The sequence below is a fragment of the Nanorana parkeri genome, unplaced genomic scaffold (genome assembly GCF_000935625.1).
Source record: "Nanorana parkeri isolate BGI_ZX_2015 unplaced genomic scaffold, ASM93562v1 scaffold48, whole genome shotgun sequence".
Taxonomy (NCBI): Eukaryota; Metazoa; Chordata; class Amphibia; order Anura; family Dicroglossidae; genus Nanorana; species Nanorana parkeri.
The window spans coordinates 700,050-721,293 of record NW_017306316.1 but is presented as its reverse complement, the minus strand read 5'-3'; the positions used below and the strand labels follow the sequence as shown (position 1 = coordinate 721,293).

The window sequence follows — 21,244 nt, the reverse complement described above, 5'->3', positions numbered from 1 at the left end:
ATGGCTTTTTGAAAATTATACAATGACAAAGTAAGGCATTTGTATTTGCACAAAATCTTAAAAGAACAAAAAAAAAAAAACCTACAAAAAACGTTCCACCTAATTCTCAGCGTATTAGAAATCAGTTCACTTAAATAGTTGTGTTTTTTTCTAGTGCGGACCAATAAGAACATGCAATTCTGAAATCTGCTTTACACCACTTCATTATCTATCTAAGGTTTGCAAAGTGGTAAAGGCCTCTATGGCGGAAACAGCAAAGCAGGAAAGATCCCTGGTATGCCACCCTTGTTTTATTCGTGTACACCGGCAAGCTGGGTTAGCCACCACATCTGCCGGGCAATCGCCATACACCATGTGCCAATGAAATGTGCAATACGGGAAGCCACTAGTGGGGGAGCCTGTGCAAAAGCAAGTTAAAAATAAAATATCTGAATTTCACAAATATATAAAATAATTCCTTTCCTCTTTTTTTGTCATAAGCAGCGCAGGTCTTTGGTAACTATAAAATATAAAAGCAGAGTCAAGAAGTATTAAAAAGAGGTATTGTCCAACAAGTGGAAGAAATGGATGTATGTGAAGCTGTCAGTTTGGTTGTGTATTGGATTCCTAGTAGGCTGCAGTGGTCATCATCGTGAATTCAGTCGAGGAGCAACCTTTAAAGAAAGAAAAAGAATGCAAGCATTATGATCTTGATATACAGTCAACATATTCTCGAGTGCTGCACAATCAGGGAGCTGGCAAATAATGCATTAGATAGTCATACAAAGAACAAAAAGATACCTCTAAAGATCTAAAATCAAAACTCATTCTTCTGCACAGAGGGTCGGAAAGTATAGGACACAGTTGGCTAAATCATATATAGAAGTATGCAATAAGTATAATCTACTTATTGCCTATTAGATGTGCTTCCAGGCTGTACACAGAGATATGACTCTGCTTTCAAAATCTACTTTGATTCACTGCAAATCACAAGGGGGCACTGTCATCACATCCGTACAATACTGTGCAGAGGCCCGTTCTCTCCTAAAACAAAGGAGATATCGCCCTACAACAATGCTAAGTTACATTTGGCTCAGATGTAACAAGTCAGATCAGCGTGATACAGACGCTAGCAACATGATATAAATATAATGGATGAAGCTGAATCAATCCAATGTTCAGATAACAATCCCAAAATAAGAAAGCACTTGGACAGGCAGAAGATCCCTGAACAGATGACAGAACAGACCTGTCAATGTCTACATTAATGTTATAATATATTATGATCAACAATAAAATTCAATGTGGGCATGGAAACGTTAATAATGATTTGCAGTATTCAGGAACAGAACAGTATACAGAACTAGACTGCATGGCTTTCTCCTGTTAAAACAAAGTACAGGAACATCTAGGTTTACCATTCCTCGGAAATAGGAAAATGGGAACAGTAAAACAAAAAGTAATCACTTTACACATAGGTTTCATCTTATCCATGGGTAGGCAACCTTGCCACTTCAGCTGTGGTGAACCTACAAATCCCATCATGCTTCTGCCTTGGGAGCCATGACTGTGGCTGTCAGAGTCTTGCAATACCTCATGGCATTTGTAGTTTCACCACAGTTGGAGTGTCGAGGTTGCCTGCCCCTGACACTGTATTTTTTTCTTGCAAACGCCAAGCTTGGACCCACTCCTCCCATCTAACTAGCTTCATCCTTTTCATTTGGTCCCTTTGTGGCTGGACGTACAGTGTACGTCTCCCGTCACGAAGGGGTTAAGTGACCAACAGGGAGGTAGGACAGGGCAGCCCAGCCAAGATATTACAAAAATAAATAAAGATTTGGATCTTAGGTCAGCTACTTATCACTTCAGACCTACTAAGATTCTTCTATTCGGTAACCTATGCTTATACCCGGCTTTTGCTTCATATGCCCATTATAAATTACCCAGGTCTGTGCCAGGTTAACTTTACACATGGGACTAGAATATTAAGTGACAACATTTTTCACCCTAAACTGGCCATACAAGATGTGATTATTCATCTGCCAGTGATTGGAGCTTTAAAAGATCATCGTGTAATCCAGCACAAAATACCCACTAATCAGGGGCCAATGCCACCTAAATGTAAACATTACCACCACTCTCCAGAGGTATTCCTGAGAGGTTGCTGCATAGGGCAGGGGTGGACACATTATTAAGGAATTCAGGAGCCAGTCTATCCAATCCAGAACCCAGGAGGATGTTTTGTAGAAGCCAGCTCCACTGAGAACAACTAGAGAAAACCCTCAAAAGTTAGGCGCCACCTGTCGTTTTCTAAGGAGCTTTGGAGACCTGGCTCCTGGGATTTGTCCAGCCCTGGCTTAGGGCAAGCACGCATTACTTAGTGCTGTGTTTGATATAACATAGAGTGAAAAGAATCCTTACCACAGACAAGTGTCCATTTTTAGCTTTGGCTATTAGTAGCTCAGAGCCCGCAGTAAAGTCGATGATTCCTTCTTTACCCGGACCAACTGTAAACTTGATGCTAAGCGGGGAAAATGGTAACATAAGATTTGAAAATAATGATTATTAAAAGTAAAAAAAAAGTCAGATCTTTTTTATATTATACTTTACTAGAAATAGAAATGATCTATTATGATAAAATACGTGGTCTGGAAAATATAATTACAGCATAATAGGATAAAGGAAACCAACATGAGGCCCAAAAACATAAGGCCCATCAATGCTTTGATGTTCTGAAAATGCTAGTTGCCCAGTGGTTGTGTGGACAGGAAAGTCAGAGTAAAGACCTTACTTGTGCACTTGTTTGGGTCAGAGTATTGAAGATAACGATCAGCAGAGCCGGCAACCAACATTAAACAATAATTCTAAGAAGAAAGCCCAGCACTGTCAGATTGTTAATCTATTTGAACAAAACCTGTACTGGGAGCATTCGATAGGCTGTCACTGCCAATAAAGGTTCAATTACAATATTTTTAAAAACTTATCAACTTGTATCAAGCATGCAAATCATGTGTTCTGACTTCTCTTGCTGCATGCTTGTTCCTGTTATGTGATCCAAAATATTAAAGCTTGAGAGACTGTCAGCTAGCTTTTTCAGCTATAGGTCAGTAATAGCAGCCTACATATCTTTTAAAAGGAAAATATATAGGTTGTGGGTCAGTTTCCCCAAAGTGCTATAAATTAGCTAAAGAGACAACATAGCAGAGCAGCTTTCTTTTCATCTCTCTTTGTATGGTTGAAGCCTTCTACTGAGCCCTCTGATAAGTAAAGGGTCTCTATACAAATTTCCTCTAAGCTCTCTCATGTCTCAGGATAACCAAGAGGATCCTGAAGGTCCAGCAATATTACCTTACTTATATGCTGTCCAAAATACCAAGACATTTGGAGGCTTCAGATAGCCCTAATAAGGCATGAGATGGATTGAGTTATTTATTACCACCATCACCAAAACTGTTTAGAGGTGAAAAAAAATCACTGCCTGGTACTGGCATTTGGTCATTTCGAATACTTGCATCTGTGGCCCACCCAATGACATGTGGGGGCGCACTGGATCATTAGGGCTCACTGGACCACAGGGAAGGTCTCCAATGGACTGCACATTTTTATCATTGCACATCTTTAATTATAAACGCATTTTATGTTGGTATACAATATTAATCTACACCTACCTGCCCTGATTAATGTTGATATTGTTGATTTTCTCAGCAGTTATGGCAACTTTTGTCAGTGTTTCAATCACATGATCACTCTGCAGGATTGCATCTCCCTGAAGATAAAAAGAGATAACACATTACTGACACACAGGTTCATTAAAAATTACAAAGGGAGCTCCAGAGGAATGTTGAATACTGGAATGTTGAATAAAAGCCTTAGGTCATGTTCTCATGATCTTCTTACAAGATGAATATAGTGATAGCCAGTGACGCCATATGTAGATGGTAGTGTATAACTGGATATCCTTGTTTGTGAGGTTGTTGCTAAAATTACAGCAGTATAAGATTTAGTTGGGCCTAAAGTTCTATGGGACCTAAGGAGCAAATGGCACCAGCGTGCAGCACTACAGAAAGTCCCCTATGATATATACATTTTCGAAGGATGTATCACATACATGTTTGTGGTCCCACTCAGTCACTCTTAAGGATTTATTGGAATCATGTAGTCATCCAAGTCTGCATATTTGAAGTGTTGGACATCATCAATAAGAAAAGTACAAATCCACACATCATTTCTATTGGGATTTGTACTGCATTAGGTGTAAAACATTGTCCAGCCTCAGGACAAATAAGGGAAATAGTGTCTGTACTCCATTTCAACAGGGAGGCTAGCACATACAAGAGAAAATCTGAGACTGCCATTGCTGACCTCTCTTTCTGAGAATGCTATTTACCCAATTGTCATGATGACCTTTAATTCGAACAGATTATGAGTCATTGTCAGGGAAAAAGTTTACAGATAAGGATTTCTGGCTTTTCCAATCTACATACTTGTTCTAGTCCATTGACTTAAAGTACTGAAGCCAAAGGGTCAACTTGCCAGCCTGGCAACCAGCATTTTTTCCTCAGAAACCCATATTTCTCTTATGACGGTTTACTCTAGAGAGAATTCCCAGGACCATCAACTTCTAGTATACACAAGGGGATTCCTTATCTGAAGAGCTACCACAGTATGTGCTATATGCTGCATTACACATGACAACAATCAGTGATTTGTATTTGGAATAAAATAATGCACTATTATATAATCAAGATATACTTCCAGCAAATAAAAAAAACAAATTGTAATGTTTCTTTTGGCAGTAAGGATTGCTATATAAGCAGGGTGCTTTTATACAGTATGTAGACACATAGAAACATGGTTATGACATAACGTGGAAAATGTCAGGAATAAAGAATCAAAGACTGTACCTTTTGTTTGTTGTCTTCACAATTAACATGGAGAACAAACAGGTTGTCGCTGAGACTGCTGACAGAAATTCCTGCAACCCATAACAAAACAATGACTGTCACAAATATTTTTTATGTGAAAAATGGCCTAGAAATTGCCATCAGTTCTGCAGAAAATGTTAACAGAATGTACACAACTCAGCATCTGACTTCCATGATGTCCATCTGTCTTTACTATAGGTTCAGTGTTTGGCCTTGGTATGTATAACCTGAGATTGGGAGACTTACGAGTAAGGCAATTTCAGTTCCAGCTTATACGGAACAGGTTGGATGCACTTAATAATGTAATTTGGTGCTATTGTGCAGTAAATGTGACATAATCATGCAAGGTGATGTGTAAAGTTTCAGTCTATATGGGAAGATTATTGGGGAGGTTACAAAATTGTGGATTATTTCTACTGTTACATATGAATACTCTGGTGCCATCTTTCATAGATAATCGTATTTTACAATGTAAGGATACAGAACAGATCTCAGTGGTCACTGTAAGGCTTTTTTTTCAAAGGGTTCACCACATACCGCTTCTCCTAAAAACCATCTATTGTAATATTTATTTTTGGTGCAGTCACAATAAAAAATGTATTCCTTTTTAACACCAAAGATGACTTACAATTTTCCTGCACAACTGGGACATAACAGAATGGGAAAATGACACAAATGTTATTCAACCTAAACTGAAATATTATAGATGTAAGACTATGTAATGATGCTGAGAAATATAGGAACCATGTATATCATTGGACACTTGTGCCCCAAGCTCCAAAGAGTAACTGCACAATTCATAAAAGACAAAAAATTAACTAAAAAGGTGTTTTAAAGTAAAATCTGTGATTTTACAGCCATATTTGGTTCTGTTTCACAACTTGCCACTAGGGATGCACTGAAATTTTGTCCGCCAAAAGCCGAAAATGGTACTATGGCCAAAATGCTGATAATGCCTAAAATGCGATGCACCCCCAGCTTCTCTCCTCCCTGCTGGGCGCCGGTCTGTGTCCCCTCCTGTGTCGGCAAAGGCAGCAGGGATCAGAGGAGATACAGCTGCCAGAACCCAGCGAGGAGGAGAGAAGCGGTCAGGACTGACAGACAGTGTCAGCAGGAAAGAGGAGAGCTGCGGAAGGGGCGGAACGGATCAGGATGGGGAGCATCCTTCCATGTACTGCTCAAACATCAGTGTCATTAGTTTTGTTCACACAGATGTTTGTACATAACTGAGGACATAGTATTCAGTTACTATGTCCCCAGTGATGAATGAATGGGAAGTGCTCTACATCATTTCATGTTCATTCATGAATCTCCTCAGTTTAGGAATGGACAGGAGCAGCTCAGTATTATTATTATTATATAGGATTTTAGAGGCTTCCTGTTCATTTATAACAGGGGATGCAGACTCTGTCTCCTCTATCTCTTTTTCTATTTCAAAAGAGAAATATCAGGGGTCTGTTTACTTTACCCCTAACGGTAAAGTAAAAAAACAAACATAAAAATAATTCTAAATTTTTTTAAAATGTTGGAAAAAAAAAAAAAAGGTAAAATTTTCGGTTTCGGTCTAAAAATGTCATTTCGGTGCATACCTACTTACCACCATTGATAAAATGTAAATGTTCATCTGAAATGGAAGTTATCTGAGATGTATCTGATGATTGGGATTGGGGGCCAAACTAACCTCAATCTTGGACGAACTGTGTCATACAGCCTTTGGACCAACAAATAAGCCAAAAACAAAATGTGTTGTGATTGGGCACGATGACAACCTAATATATTATGGAAAGAGCTCAGAGGAGGACAGTGCATGAAAATAAAAGGCAATATTGCCCCAGTTTTCCAGAGAACAGTCTGCCACTAAAATGTTCAAAAGCAAGATTACTGACAATCTGTCAGCCAGTAATCCAAAAAACAAAATTTTTACAGGGGTGAGCCAAATCCAATTAGCAGACAGATATTAATTGGATCACCAATTAAAAAAAAAAAAAAAAGCTCCTAATAACCAACATAAAAAGAGCTAAACTTTGCTAGACATCTTATTTTGGAGAATAAACTATTAACTATTAAAGGGAACCTTTCAGGATAGAAATATAAAAGCTGCCACTGCCAACTTGTTTTCAAAGGTGTAAGCCTCAGGGCCTGAAAGTGGAACAATTTCTAACTTCACAGACTACATACTTAGTCCGGTTGGTGATTCACTAAGCAAGGCTGAGGAGACGACCATGGAGCTTCACATTTATCAACAAGTCAGCCATGGCAGCTCTATTACACATCTCCAATGTACTGAGCAAAATCATGAGCTGGGAGAATGGCCACCAGTAGAGATGCCAATACAGTTTTCCATAACAAGAAACACATTATAGGAGGTCTTGGCATACATTTATTATTTCCTACTTGATCAAGTACCTTCTATATACTATAATTGATGTAAACACAACGTCAAGAAGCAAACCATGTAGGGGCAAACATTTTCCAGTGATATGAAAGCATATCACATTAGCATCAATTCACAAGGCACACATGTTACTTCACATGCAATGTGCTCATCATATGGTAATTCACAGAAAAGTGGAAGTTGGAAAGTGTGAAAAAAGATGTGATATTAAAAGTTAGCAAACAATGTATGGCAATGAAAACATGCACATGCATTATGCGTTTGTGAATACTACTGTCTTATGGTTCAAACATCATTTGTCTCTTACGGCTTACCAACACAGTTACAAAATGTTAGCTGGCAATAAAGATTCACATACCTGTCATGTTTGCATAGTCAATCCTCTGCTTCATTTTGGCTTCCTCAACAAGATAGGCAGCATTTTGAGTGAGTAGAAGCTGTCTTCTCCGAGGTTTGTATCCCTTTCTGTCATACTTCACTACAGGCACTGCATACTACAGGAGACATTTTATTCGCAATTTGCTTGCTAGCACTGAACCATTAAATGCACTGATGGTATATGCCAACAACTTAACGTATAAGGCTCAATTTACAATGCTACCACACAAGGATAAGTATCCTTATTTAAAAAAAGTGACATTTATTTCGAGGCGAGTCCAATGAAACTTGAAGATTACATTTACCTGGGTGAAATTAGAGTGCCTTAGGCTGAGGTTAAAGGTTTGTGAACTGAGCCTATAGTATTTAATTACTTTTTACGGCCATACCAGTACAAACAAAAGAAACATGAGAAAGCCTAATCATTTGTAATTGCAACAATTTTTTTTCTGCGCTAAGTGGTGCATTATATGACAGAAATGCAGGGGTGCCAAGATTTTTGGCCATGACTGTATATTCTGTGATCTGCAGTGTCTGCGTGACAGCAGCATAAGAATGACAAGGTGGTGACTCAGATCTATAAGATACAGCTCACTGCTTCTGTGACCATTCCCCAAGGCTACAAATACAGCAAACAAAATACATAGACACAAAATCAGACTGCAAAGAAAAGTATAAAGAAGCCATGTGTGGGTTATGTTAAGAATGTCCTCTATCTTTGGGCCCCGTTAACACCTGTGTGATTTAATGCGCATCACCCAATGCATGACAAGAGGATTGCCATTTTTTTCTATACACACCTGTATGCTTCACTGCCATGCACTGGAAAAAATAGTACAGGTGCAATTTTGGTGCATCTATCTGCGTTTCTGGCCCCATAGACTTCAATGACAGTGCATAAAATGCATTAAACAAGTATTTTGTGTGTTTTAGGGCTTGAGAACACCCCCAGTAACCTCAACTTCGTTTGACACTTACTTGGCAAAACAAAAACATAAGGCATAAAAAACCATGAAAACCATGAAAATGCAGATGCAAAAGTGTAAACCTATCGTTAGCCAGGGCTGGGCTGTAGGATAGACAGAAGGGGTGGCCACCTTCAGCAGGTGAGGATGCGTCTCTGGCTGGGCCTGCAACCTATGTTGCTTTGGCCTTTTTTGCCTTGGGTGCTGAAGGACCTTTACTAAAGCCCTTTTACCACTGTCCCTAATGCTTTTGCTCAAACACTAAATGAGCATGATTTAAGAATGCCAATGAGACTCAAATGATTGTAGTAATAAAGATAATAGTAAGAATAAAAACCTACCGTTAATGTCTGGCTTTCCAATTGCTGCAGAATTTTAGTGTTGATCTCATCAGTTCCTGGAAAATGAAAACAGGTTGTAGTAAACAGACCAGTTCTAGGACATAATCAGAATATCTAGGTTAGAATTTGGTTGGGCATGTGAACTGATCTGAATAACAGCATTATACTCACTGGCATTTATAACAAAGTAAAGTATATAGGTAAAAAGTGGCCTTGTGTGGACAGAAACAGTAACGGAAAAAGCCGGGGTCCTTTCTGGACTGTCAGTACTGATAAGAATGACAGCAAATTTCTGACTGGATGCTACCGCAACAAACATACTTTTTTTCGAAATACTTAAAATTAAAATTACAACCGCCTCTAATTTTAACATGTTTTAAAAGGAAATATTGATCAACAAGACATAGACCTGTCTGGCAGTGAAGGAGAGAAACTTAGAAAGCAGTCCTAGTCCTTCCCTAAGAATTGCAAGAGAAGTGTTCAGATGGGGCCCAGCTTTTGACTCACACATCTTTATCAACACACATAAATCACTCACCAAGTCGAGTGTTTAGAAAAAGTCTTGAAACACTCTGTGGATAATTGTCTTTTTTGTCCTTGAATATTTCACTGGCAACAACTTTGTGTTCCAGCTGGGATAAGAAGGAAAGAATAGTCATATATAGTGCAAACTATAAGCATCAGTAAGAATTAAAAAAAAAAAAACAAAACATTTTGGAGCAATTAATACAGTACAATTAGGTGGAATAGAGTTATACAAAAATCTCCGGCGTTGCAAATGACAGAACAGACATTTTTGCCTCACTGAGCTGCTTCATAGACAGAAAACAGCAGCAATAGCTATTGAGGCATACTTCTATTAGGCCCAGTCCTTTAGTGACCTGCCAGTGATGGTGTTTCTTTGTACTTCATGGCTGTTGCATGAACGCAGACACCATGGGATATCTGAAGTTTTAGAGATTTAAAAAGAAATACAGTCACAGTGAACTTGGCAACCAATTTCACATACTAAGCAATTGCCAGAGTTCTTTGTCATACTAAAAGTACAAATCTTCTGTAAGGTCACATTTAGATATTCTCTTTAAATTAGCCGCCTTGCCTGGACTTCAGGTCCCCTGCTACTGCCTTGCCTGGACTTCAGGTCCCCTGCTACTGCCTCTTGCCTGGACTTCAGGTCCCCTGCTACCGCCTTGCCTGGACTTCAGGTGCCTGGACTTCAGGTCCCCTACTACCGCCTTGCCTGGACTTCAGGTCCCCTGCTACCGCCTTGCCTGGACTTCAGGTCTGTGTTGCGATATATATATATTTGAGAATTTTAATGGATGATTCAGACACACACAGATTTGCTAAAGAGACGCAGGTTCTGTTTGTTTATTGACAGAGAGCTAGTTTCTCACAATGGACGGTGCCTTCTAAACAGACCAAACAGGTTTTTGACAATGATGTGGCTGCCCTGTATTGTTTCCCCATTATTCGTATCACAGTGGGATGGTGTTATGGGGAAGCCTTGTGTAAACAATCACACCCAGGTTGGTCAAGACTTAAAATCAAATCAACCTGGACTATTGATGGTAATTGATGCTTTGCTGCCACCTAGGGGGGGGGGAAATGAAATGCATGGTATTTCACTTTTTTTTTTTCTCAGAAATAGTTTAACATTTTCCAACAGTACAAAAATTGAAAACATTCAGACAAACATTTGCCTGTGTGCATAGTCACATATGTACACATTGTGCTGTGATCGAATACAGCATATAACAGTTGTCAAATTAGGCTAAAATGGTATTTCACTTTTATAAAAGTTTTAAGGGGCAACACCGACAAGTGGGAGGCCATTTTCTCTCAATAAAAAGCCAGTAGCCAAAGGTTCAGGAGGACTTCGAAGGGTTTACATCACTCTGACCAAACACTCTAAACAAAAGACTTAGCAGAGACTGCAACGAGAAGCCATTTTATTGTGAACGCCTAAGTGCCAAGAAGTCCTGTTCATTACGGAATTTACGGAATCTGCAGCTTAAAGCCAAGTACTATTTTAGTGTTTCCTCTCTTAGAAAGCATGACATGTACTAGATAGTGTAGTGGGTGCATGTGATTGTTTGTTTGTAGCAGCCTGTATGTTATTTTTGTTTTTTCCTGTAACTAAGTTTGTACACGCAGCATTTTCGCCAAGTAAAGTACTTTTAGGTGCTACTGGGTCAGTTTCCTTGAGCTTTACTGCAAGAACAGACAACAAAATAGAAATGAAAGCTTTGCCAAGCTTTACACCTGGCTCATCCTTGGGTTAAGCTTTACGTCTCTGGGATTTGTAGCCCAGAGCAATACAAGGTCCCCTGCTACCGCCTTGCCTGGACTTCAGGTCCCCTGCTACCGCCTTGCCTGGGGGTTGGGTAGGAGTCGTCTGTTTTTGATGCCAGTTGGGGCTGACCCCCTAGGGGAATTTGTGGCTTTTGCGCTCTCTTTTTTTCAGACCTTTCTTCTTTCCTCTTCTCTGCACAATCTTTCTTTTTACGTTCCAGTCCCCCTGTTCCCACGTTTTTCTTGTGCTCTTAGTTCCTTTTGCATTCTGATTACCTATCCTACCTAATCTTCCATTAGGTTGGAAAAAAGTCTCTCGGTTTCCTGGTTTCTAAGCCGTACTTTGGGATTCGGATGGTATAATTGTACTTGATACCGACAAGGGCTCATATATCTGTTACTGTTCTCTAACACGCATATATATATATATATATAGATTGATTTTGTTTGGTATCGCCACAAATGATTGATGCTGTATTTTTGCGTGCAATTATGATGATGGTCTTGTTTCAATAGGATACATTTGTTTAGATTGTCTTATCAAACCTGATTAAATTGCTTGCTTTTGGCATTGATAATCCTGTTTTGTCATTCTAATGCACATTATTATTCTTGTTATCTTTGTTTTGTTTACGATTTTGATTCCTAAATGTCAGTGGTTACCTACATGAGACAAGAACAGAGGCTCCACTGAATTTGTAGAAATGTCACCAGCAAGGAATTGAAGGAACATTGCCATTCAAAAACTAGCGCTTTCTGGACCACACAGGGTCCCCTTCATCAGGCTCAGAATGACCTATGACCCCGTGTGGCCCCGAAAGCACTAGTTTTTGAATGGCAATGTTCCTTCAATAAATAGACTTTGGCTTATTTCACTGAATGCTGGTGGCATTTCTGTAAATTCAGTTTATTCACGGTGCCATCCGTGGTCACTGCAAGCACCCACCTGTCTATCAGGTCATCTCTATCCGCTAAGGAGTGCCGCAAGATATCTTAATTCATTAGAGGCTCCACTGGTCCCACGCTACTGGCTCTAATGAGTGACATTGATGCCAAAACTAAACAGCACCATCAAGTAGGACATAAATCCATTAATGGTCGAGGAAACCCTCAGAACGAACCTTGGGGATCTAATAAACCCTGGTTGAGAAAGTCTGGTATAAAAACTATACATTACAGCTCCTGAGTACGCTTTACAGTTTACATAATGCCAGAGTGGCAAACCAGGCTAAACAGTTCAAAATGTAAAATAAGAAGCAAGGGAAAAACATGTTCCTGAGGCTTGCACAATCATTAGTATTAGTACTACTTTGTTAGTACTTTAGATAATGTTACCTGCTGTTTCCATTCAGGGCTAATTCTGCGGCAATACTTCCACACCATGTTGTTCATGCACATCTCCCTTAGGTGCTCTGAGGCCTAGAAAAAAAACAGAGAGTACAATGACTTCTCTATTTAAAGGGCTTTTATGCAATGCTAGTCCTCTATCATTTTGTTTTCATTTTTAAAATGCTAATGAAATAATACATTGACAAGTGAAGTACAGTATAAAAATAAATAGTTAGAAGTAAACTTACCAACTCATTTACTGAAACAAGATAATGTATTAGTAAATTTTTTAAAAGAAGAATATATTCAGCCTAGTCCTGAACATCCAAAGGAGTTGCCCTGGCAAACCTGACAACACCACTAATCAGTTGTTGTTGCACAAGGTTCACAAAAGCCCCTAAAGATAGGAAGGGAGTTAGGAAAAATAGGGCAACCCTAGTATCTGTTACCTCTTGTTTTTCTGGTACTGCAGAACATATACACAAACTCACATTCACGCAAGGGGTAGCCAAACTGGATGTTTCATTTTCTTTGTATAACGGGCAAGTGTGAAAGCTTAGTAAATTGGCAGTTCGGGTTAAAGTCAACCTCTGGGCAAAAAATTAACCCTCTCCCATCCCGCTCCTAACTGATCCCTAGCATGAAAAAAACAAACAGTATCTAAAGGCCCTTTTTATTTACCTAAACCCGCACTCCCATTACAGTCCACTCTCAAATCTTCTCTCCTCTTCCGTTTACATGAGGCAGGGTCCTTTTTCGGTTGTACATCTCACTGTCTGCATGATGTGGACACTTGCCATTGGCTGTCCAACGGCGGGTTGCGCTCAGGATCCAGAAGGGGAGGGACATCAGTGCAAGGGGACTGTTGGGGACTGGCCGGAGTGGGTATATATGCTAGCGGTAGATTAGATGTCCTGCACCTGGCAATGGTGCTAGCGAGAGACTAAAGCTGGCCATACACCTTACAACTATCTGCAGAATTTCTGTGGTCAGATGGAAAAGGTGCAACAGATTCCTCCATCTACACTAAACTGTGTGGAGGGAGTAATCTCCACTTGGGGCAATCTGTTGCAGATTTTCCATGTGACCACAGAAAATCTGCAGATAATTGTAAGGTGTATGGGCACCTTTAGGCGAGTATACCTTGCTTCACAAACAACATGCAGGATTGGGTTAGAGGGGGGTGGGAGTGAGGAATGGGAGTATGGCTTTAAATATTCAAGCAATGATATGGGATACAGGGCGGGTAACTTCACGAGTTTCATGTTGTGGCGGGCTGATCACATGTACATGTCAGTATATTTAGGTCATGTATGTTGTATTACCTGAATATTGTTTACTCAGTTTCTTCACAAAATGGAAAACTTAATAAAAATACTTTGAAAGTAAATATTCAAGCAAAGTTACAAATGGAAGTAGCCAAACATACATAACATGGCCGTCTTAAGTTCATGGAAGATTACAGCTCAGGCCACACCCAAAATGACAAATTAAAAAAAACAAAAACATAAAGACCATAAAGCCTGTAATTAGTTTTATCTTCAGGAAGGTTGTTAAAACATTGTCTGCAATAAAAGCATGTCAATAGAAAGGAAACTAAAGTTTTGCCTATAAAACCAGAATATGAAACCATGCCACAGCAAGCAATTCATTTTTTGAATATCAAGACAAAAGAGGCTTGCAACTCAGAGTGTGCAGCCACTGAAAATATAAATTAGTTCACCTATAAAGTTATATTCAAAACTTCCCTACATTCACAATGTATATGTATTTACTGTGGTATTTCCACATTTTCAGGCATTTCAGGCTAAAGAAATGCTGTCCATAGTATCCACTGACTGAACATATGAAGAGATGGTAAAGTGTGTATAATGAAAAAAATATATATGCATAAAGTATGCTATCTTGCCTATCAATAAAGCTAATACTCTATGGAGATAACAAATAAATAGACATAGCAACTCAGATAAAGGCATCATCATTACAATATTGTCCAGTGTGTTTCATACAGTGAATGAAAAATAAAATAATTGATAAAATATATGAACGGGACATCATAACTTTTTCAAAGCTTTATTAAATAATGCGTACGTTTCATAATATTTTTTCCTAATATTACTTCCTATACAGTTGCTAAACCAGCAAGATCAATGCAGTTAAAAGAAAAGTAAAGCTAAACCTTTTTTTGGCTTTACTTCTCTTTTGGATCACAGGAGTAGATTTACTAGTGTACTCCTTTCACCCAAAGTCAGCAGATAGTGGGCTACAGCCCACTATCTGCTGACGGCGCAGAGCCGTGCCGCAGCCAGGAAGGATCCCAACAATATTGTCGGGATCCACCTGACTGACAGCTGGCTTTGCCTCTCTAGAGCCAGGTCCAATTGTGTCCGCCCCCTCCCGTCTGTCCTTCCAGTGAGTGCTGGAAGAATAGAGAGAGGGGAGGGGGGAATCCCTGCGGAGGGTAATGACTGATAGGCACAACTCTCTGCAGGGAGAAGACAATGAACTGAGTGATCACCGGTTCATGATCGATCAGCTCACGGTATAAAGCCGGCATGTGACAACTGCAGTGTCCCACAATGGCTCTAAATAATGGTAAGAGTATTTCATTCTCTCGGTGCTTCTCCTTTAACTGTTAATATGACAAAAACCATTCCATGCTCTCTTTGCACAATATTGGCTATACAGTCAGACCTTCACAGCAATGCTTCTTCAAGAGATCAATATTTTTAGAGCCAAGTAGAACAGAAGACACCCTCTATCTGCTCACCTCTCTGAGCGATGGGGGCGGCACAGGCCAGGACTTGTCCAACACATTCTTTGGCAGATTGCGATAGAGGTTCATAAGGAACGAGTAGCGGATGTAGTCTAGGAAGTACTCATTCTCAGAACAACGGGGATTATTGCGGTAAATGAAACCTTTGATAAAACTGTAGACAAATAAAAACATAATTCACAAACAATTTCACACACACGGCTTTAATCATTGCACATATTTGTTAATAAGTTACCACATGTTTGGTGAATAATAATGTTACACAAATTTTACGGTATTTTGATGGAGGGCTGGATCACAATCTGGTTTCTTATATCTCCCTGGGGATGTATACATACTATTTTGGTGGGAATCCAACTCTTACACATTATTTTATCATATTTGATAAATTATATTGTTTATGATCAGATTATTTGTGCACCCCTATGCATACACGTTTGCATGGGGGAACACAGCCACTCTCAATGGACAATAACCGGGATGCAGCTTACTATTAAATAAATGAAGAGCAGACATCCTGGTGGAGAGGGGTTATCCATCAGCACTGAACAAACAGCATGTAAACTGACAGTATTTGGCTGGACAGGAATGCCCATTAGTTATCAAGCGGTCACATGACATGGAAGATTATTTACACATTTCATATGCAGAGATTTATTCCTTCCCATATTTATCTGGAAACATTCCACTGATAGGTGAATTTGCATAAAACAGGGGTCACTTCCTTTCACAGGAAGTAGAGATTATGTAAAGATCTTTTTTTAGAATTTCCAAGTATAAACAAATAAAGGTTTGCCAAGACCTTATATTACTCTGTTTTCCAGTCTAACTCCTGTTGTTCTGCTGAAAACAGGACAGTAAGTGTAGCTAAAATTACATTTTAAACAGATCTGCATACCATAGCTTGACTTCTCAGGGGACAAAACTAATAATTAATAAAGATGAAAGAGAAAGCAATGATGATGCCTACAGACATCCACTCCCTCTGGGTTTTTACAGTCAGATCAGCAACTTTTGTATGTCTGTAAGCTCTGCCTGACCACAGCAGACATCTATCCTTTTTGAACTTTCTTAAGGGGAACACTGATTGGCTAAACCAGAATTTTTCTATAGAAGTTAGACATACCAGCCAGTGGGGTTTGCCCCTTCCAAAAAAGAAATACTTATGAGAGATCTGCTGTTGTCCACTGGCTTGTTTATTGGTCCAATAAGACCTAGATGAAAATAGAGTCCGTGGTGCCCAACCATGATCTGTTTTTTATTTCTGCACTAGAATAGCTCATATTCTTTTAAAAATACAAAAAACACAGGCAGGTTTCTCCCTCCTGTAATGTTTTACCTCAATACCCTTTTTTGCAACAACCCCATCAGTCATACTGCAAATTACACACAAAGGAAGTGTTCACCAACTGCATGACATCAAAATATCAACAGAATGTAGACAGATAAAAACATTGGAAAAGTTCCCACGTACTATGTACAGAAATAAACACACACTTGGAACCTAGCCTGCGCTATATATAAACTTCTTAAACTCAGTTGCCCAAGTCATCGATTCTTAACCCAGTTCCCAGTGCCCTGCTTGGACCCATGATAATCATTTAATCTCTATTACATCATACATGCAAAGGCTTCTATAATCTATTCGGAGCAGTCTACACGCTATATTTATTTCCTATTAAAGATAACATTTCCTGAACACTGAACAAGGTTACAATTGCAGGTAACATTTAAAGCAGAAGTTAAAAAAAAAAAAAATCACTGGGAGGTAGGGATTTTTGGCAGAAGAAACATGCAAAGTTATCTCTAAGATGACGTAAATGGGACGGGTTGCAGGGAGGATGCAATGCCTGTGCACATGCACAGGAGTACCATCATCATTGGCCAACCAATGGCCAAAGAGGACTTCCAAGAACCTGGAAGTGTTAGTGGTGGAGATAGTGGCAGTGTGGGACAGCACTGAGGATCAAAGCTCGATCCGACAGTGCTAAAAAAGGGCACACCTAAGACAAGTGTGCCTTAATAAACTAGTATGCTGTGAATACTTGCACGCTAGGGTAAAAGCAAAAAAATTACAAAAAACAGTTTACTTCTGCTTTAAAAGCAAAAATACCAAACTCATTTCAGGTATGCGATGTAGGTTTATTTTCAAATATGAAATCTGCACATTTGTCACAAAGATTTAACAACATAAGGCAAAATATACAATATACTTATGAGATAAGTGCAGAGGCAGACCTAAAGTGCAAAGCCAAACCTTTTTTTCTTCTTTGGATAGAATGGAGAGGGATTAAAACACTTGTCAGGTTTTTATTGCTTGCCCCCTGTGTCACCCTCTTTATTTATGCTGGTGACTGAAAGTGAAAAAAAAAATCACATATTTTGTCTTTCATTTGAACAGGAGTAGATGTGAAATCTTCCAATGGGAACACTAGTTCTGATGATCGATATGCAGCATGGAGAAGTGTGTAATACATGCCCATTGCTCAGAAACTACAGAAAAATATCCATTGATCCTGCCAGAAATCGAGTGAGCTACTAACTTCTGAGCTGGCAATGATGCCTCTGCACACTAAAATCCCATAAAGGGTTGACAGCCCTGCCCAAGTTCTTCCAGGCTGAACTACAGAAAACCGACCTTCTCTCCAGGAGTGTCAAAAGCCTGCATCCCTCGTCATTTACTGTGGCCTGATCCCATCTACAGGCCCTAAGTCACTATTGGACACAATAGCGGCACATAGACTGATTGTAGAAACCATTGAGCACCAAGTCGACCTGGTAAGTATTTATTCGGAGGCTTTTATTGCAGGGAACTTCTATTACATTTTTGATGTGACAGAATCACTTTAAGCCTATGCTCTACAAGCAGGGTAAACTCCCAGTGTAGGAATAAAAAGTATCGGTAACTACTAACCGCCGAACGACATCCACAGCCCACTTCCTTTTCGCAGCTTTTCGCCTGCCTATTGTTCCACGCCACCAAGACTGGATCTGTACAGCTATAAAGAAATTGAATTAAATCCATTTTAGATCAGTTGAAGGTGGGGTTAGGTCAGGGATCAGCAATATTTTCCACATCAGGGGTCATGTTTACAAGCATTAGATAACCGGTGTGCCAGTCAACATCAGCACAATGTAGTTATATAGTTTGCTTTCAATTTGTGCACTCATAATTGTACTGGTAATGGCAAGTTAAACTCATCCATTACATCAACTGGTGTACACACAAAACATATGTATCTTGTTTTCTAACCGTGACTTTTAGGTTACGGGTGTCAGACAAAACAGGAAGTAAAAAGCAATCACCCCCAAAGAGAACCCACACACCAGTGAAAGACATAAAGCAAATATGAACAAAATCTGAATTGAGCCCACTTGTTCTCACCGGAATGTTTCATGTGTAAGAATTTCTGGCGCTGATGATATCCTTTCCATCTTGCTTGGAGAGAAGTTGCTGAAAGAAAAAGGATGAGGTAATTGTTTATATTGTGAACCAAAAAAAAGCTAGCATGCATATCCACAAAGCATATAGTAGACAGGATATCATTACCTGAAATGACTGCTGACCTCAACACCAAAACAAATTAAGTTTTTAATGCAATATGGGAAAAATAAAGCAAGTGGCTAATTGACTGCTGTGGGCAACAGCTCTGCACATAGTTTTATTATCTTCACTGAACACTTTGTGAAATACACAATGCTGCAGAACAGGTGCAATAAACCTACCACAAAACAATGCCTATATAGAACAGCAGCTGTCATAAAGCTATAAATATAACCAGTCAAAGAACAGTTTAAGCAAGAGAATACAGAAAACTTTGAATGTGACAGCAAAATATACAAACCTATGCTTTGCTTCCTCACTTCTAAAGCATCCTCTGTTGCAAAGAGGGTTTTGGGGAACCGAATGAATATCTTTGTCCTTAAAAATAACAGAGAAAGGCGAATCATAATGTATTGCAGACTGACTTAAGACACAATCTATATGAAAATTAGCATACCTGCCCATTTTGTACTCCTCTGGTTTATATCCCAGGCTCTTGACCAGGACTGCCACACCATCCATTGCACGGCCATCCCAGTTAGGCCAAGTATCGGGACAGAGAGATTTGTACCTGAAGATGAAACCAGAAGGTTAATTCATGCACACGCATAATACTGCAGCAGAGTACTTTGCATAAATGTCATTTTTCTTCCCAATTAACCTTTGTAAGAAGATCTCATATTTTCGCCGATACGCAAATCCAGCACGTCGTACGCGTACATTTTCAATAAGCCCCAGATATTTCACTTGGTGTCTGATGAGAACTTCATCAAAACGAGCTGAAAAAGAAATCCCGCTCGGAGCGCCGCCCACTGGAGCAGCAGTGACGCGACGCTCGGCGAGGTAAGTAAGAAGAAACCTGACCACTGGACCACGCTGACTCGAGTAGAAGCCGAGGGGGGCACTTTTCAGCAAAAAAAATGGGCTGAAAATCTCGGCTTATACTCGAGTATATACGGTAAGAAGTTTTTTCTTAAATGATCAATGTTTTAATATGAAAACTGATGAGTTAAATTTAGTGGGTGCCATGGAGAAAACATAGAATGGCTGGATCAAGATCCAAATAGTGTCCCACAATCTATTTTTGAGGTCCTATGATTAGACAGGCCCATCACAACAGAGAATCACACATTTTGGGGGGAGTCGAGAAACATTAGCAAACGAAGGTGCCATATAAAAGCACACTGGCATTGGGATCCTCTGCAGAAATATAACTGTTTACCACAACAGTGATGGCAAGCAGGTAGTTGGCTGCTTTAAGTAACAGCATCTGTTTTTTCCCCCCAAGTTTCTATGATTTGGCCAAAATGTATTTAACTCTCAACAACTATCATCATAAACTTCAAAAATCCTTTTGTAAATATTATAGTGCTCGATACTTACCTGCCTGTTTAGCGTCATTGGGTTTTATGCACCGTACATAGGAAGGCTCCTTGGACATAAGAATTTCCATCAGCTTTGATAAGCTATTTTTAAACTGTGTTGCTGCCTAACAAGGGAAATGCAAACAAATAAATTATAGCCGTCTGAGGATGGCTGATAACAGATTAGCCGATGGCAAGGACTAAAGCTATTTTAACCACCACCTCAGACATAGGTCAAACATATATAGAAATAAATACTCAGAAATTCACACGTAAACCAGAGAAAATCAAAAGCATGCATAAGAGCAGCAGGTTTCCTCTTATTCTTACAGTAATGTGTAATGTTTATAAGCTGCAGGAGGAGCAGATTCCTGACCTACTGCAAGGGAGGGTTGCAAACAGATTAAAAGGAGAACTATGGGGTCAGGGCTTTTCCCCATAGTTCTCCTAAGGGTAACGGGAGGACACAAACTAGCATCCTCCCGTCACCCTAAGCTCAGTATACCGCGAGTTACAGCTCGCGGTAAACTGAGACGCAGCAGCCGGGACGGATCCCGACATTACTGTCGAGATCCACCCAGCTGCAGGATTGACAGCTGGCTTTGCCTATCTAGAGGCAGAGCCAACTGTGCCCGCCCCCTCCCCCGTCCGTTCCGCCAGTCAGCGCTGGAGGATCGGACAGGGGAGGGGGGGAATCCCTGCAGGGAGCCGTGAATGACAGTCACGGCTCTCTGCAGGGAGAGATCGAGAAGTGAGCGAGCGACGCTGTGTGTTTGCTCACTTCCCGATCTATTGAGCCGACGTGTGACAGTTTTATTGTCACAGGTCGGCTAGAACTATGAAGCTGAGTGATTTTCACTCGCCTCATAGTTCTCCTTTAAGGATCATCGATTAAAAAGAATGTTTAGCATTTTCTACATAACTTGCCTTTTTATTTATTATGGTCATTATGA

General features: G+C 39.8%; 1 protein-coding gene across 3 annotated transcripts in view; it reads right to left on the bottom strand.

Moving 5' to 3' along the window:
• Positions 1-315: 315 nt before the first annotated feature.
• Positions 316-21,244, bottom strand: part of MYO1C (myosin IC) — a 139,693-nt gene continuing 118,764 nt past the window's right edge. For all 3 annotated transcript variants that reach the window (XM_018573875.1, XM_018573860.1, XM_018573867.1), the window contains exons 18-32: positions 20,311-20,416; positions 19,589-19,706; positions 19,385-19,498; positions 19,229-19,305; positions 18,769-18,837; positions 18,298-18,382; positions 15,378-15,537; positions 12,614-12,697; positions 9,522-9,615; positions 8,984-9,039; positions 7,658-7,793; positions 4,884-4,954; positions 3,648-3,745; positions 2,401-2,500; positions 316-653 (exon numbers count right to left, since the gene is read on the bottom strand). In XM_018573875.1, the coding sequence (XP_018429377.1) occupies positions 627-653; positions 2,401-2,500; positions 3,648-3,745; positions 4,884-4,954; positions 7,658-7,793; positions 8,984-9,039; positions 9,522-9,615; positions 12,614-12,697; positions 15,378-15,537; positions 18,298-18,382; positions 18,769-18,837; positions 19,229-19,305; positions 19,385-19,498; positions 19,589-19,706; positions 20,311-20,416 (1,395 nt within the window). In that variant the 3' untranslated portion in view covers positions 316-626. The remainder of the gene's footprint in view (positions 654-2,400; positions 2,501-3,647; positions 3,746-4,883; positions 4,955-7,657; positions 7,794-8,983; positions 9,040-9,521; positions 9,616-12,613; positions 12,698-15,377; positions 15,538-18,297; positions 18,383-18,768; positions 18,838-19,228; positions 19,306-19,384; positions 19,499-19,588; positions 19,707-20,310; positions 20,417-21,244) is intronic.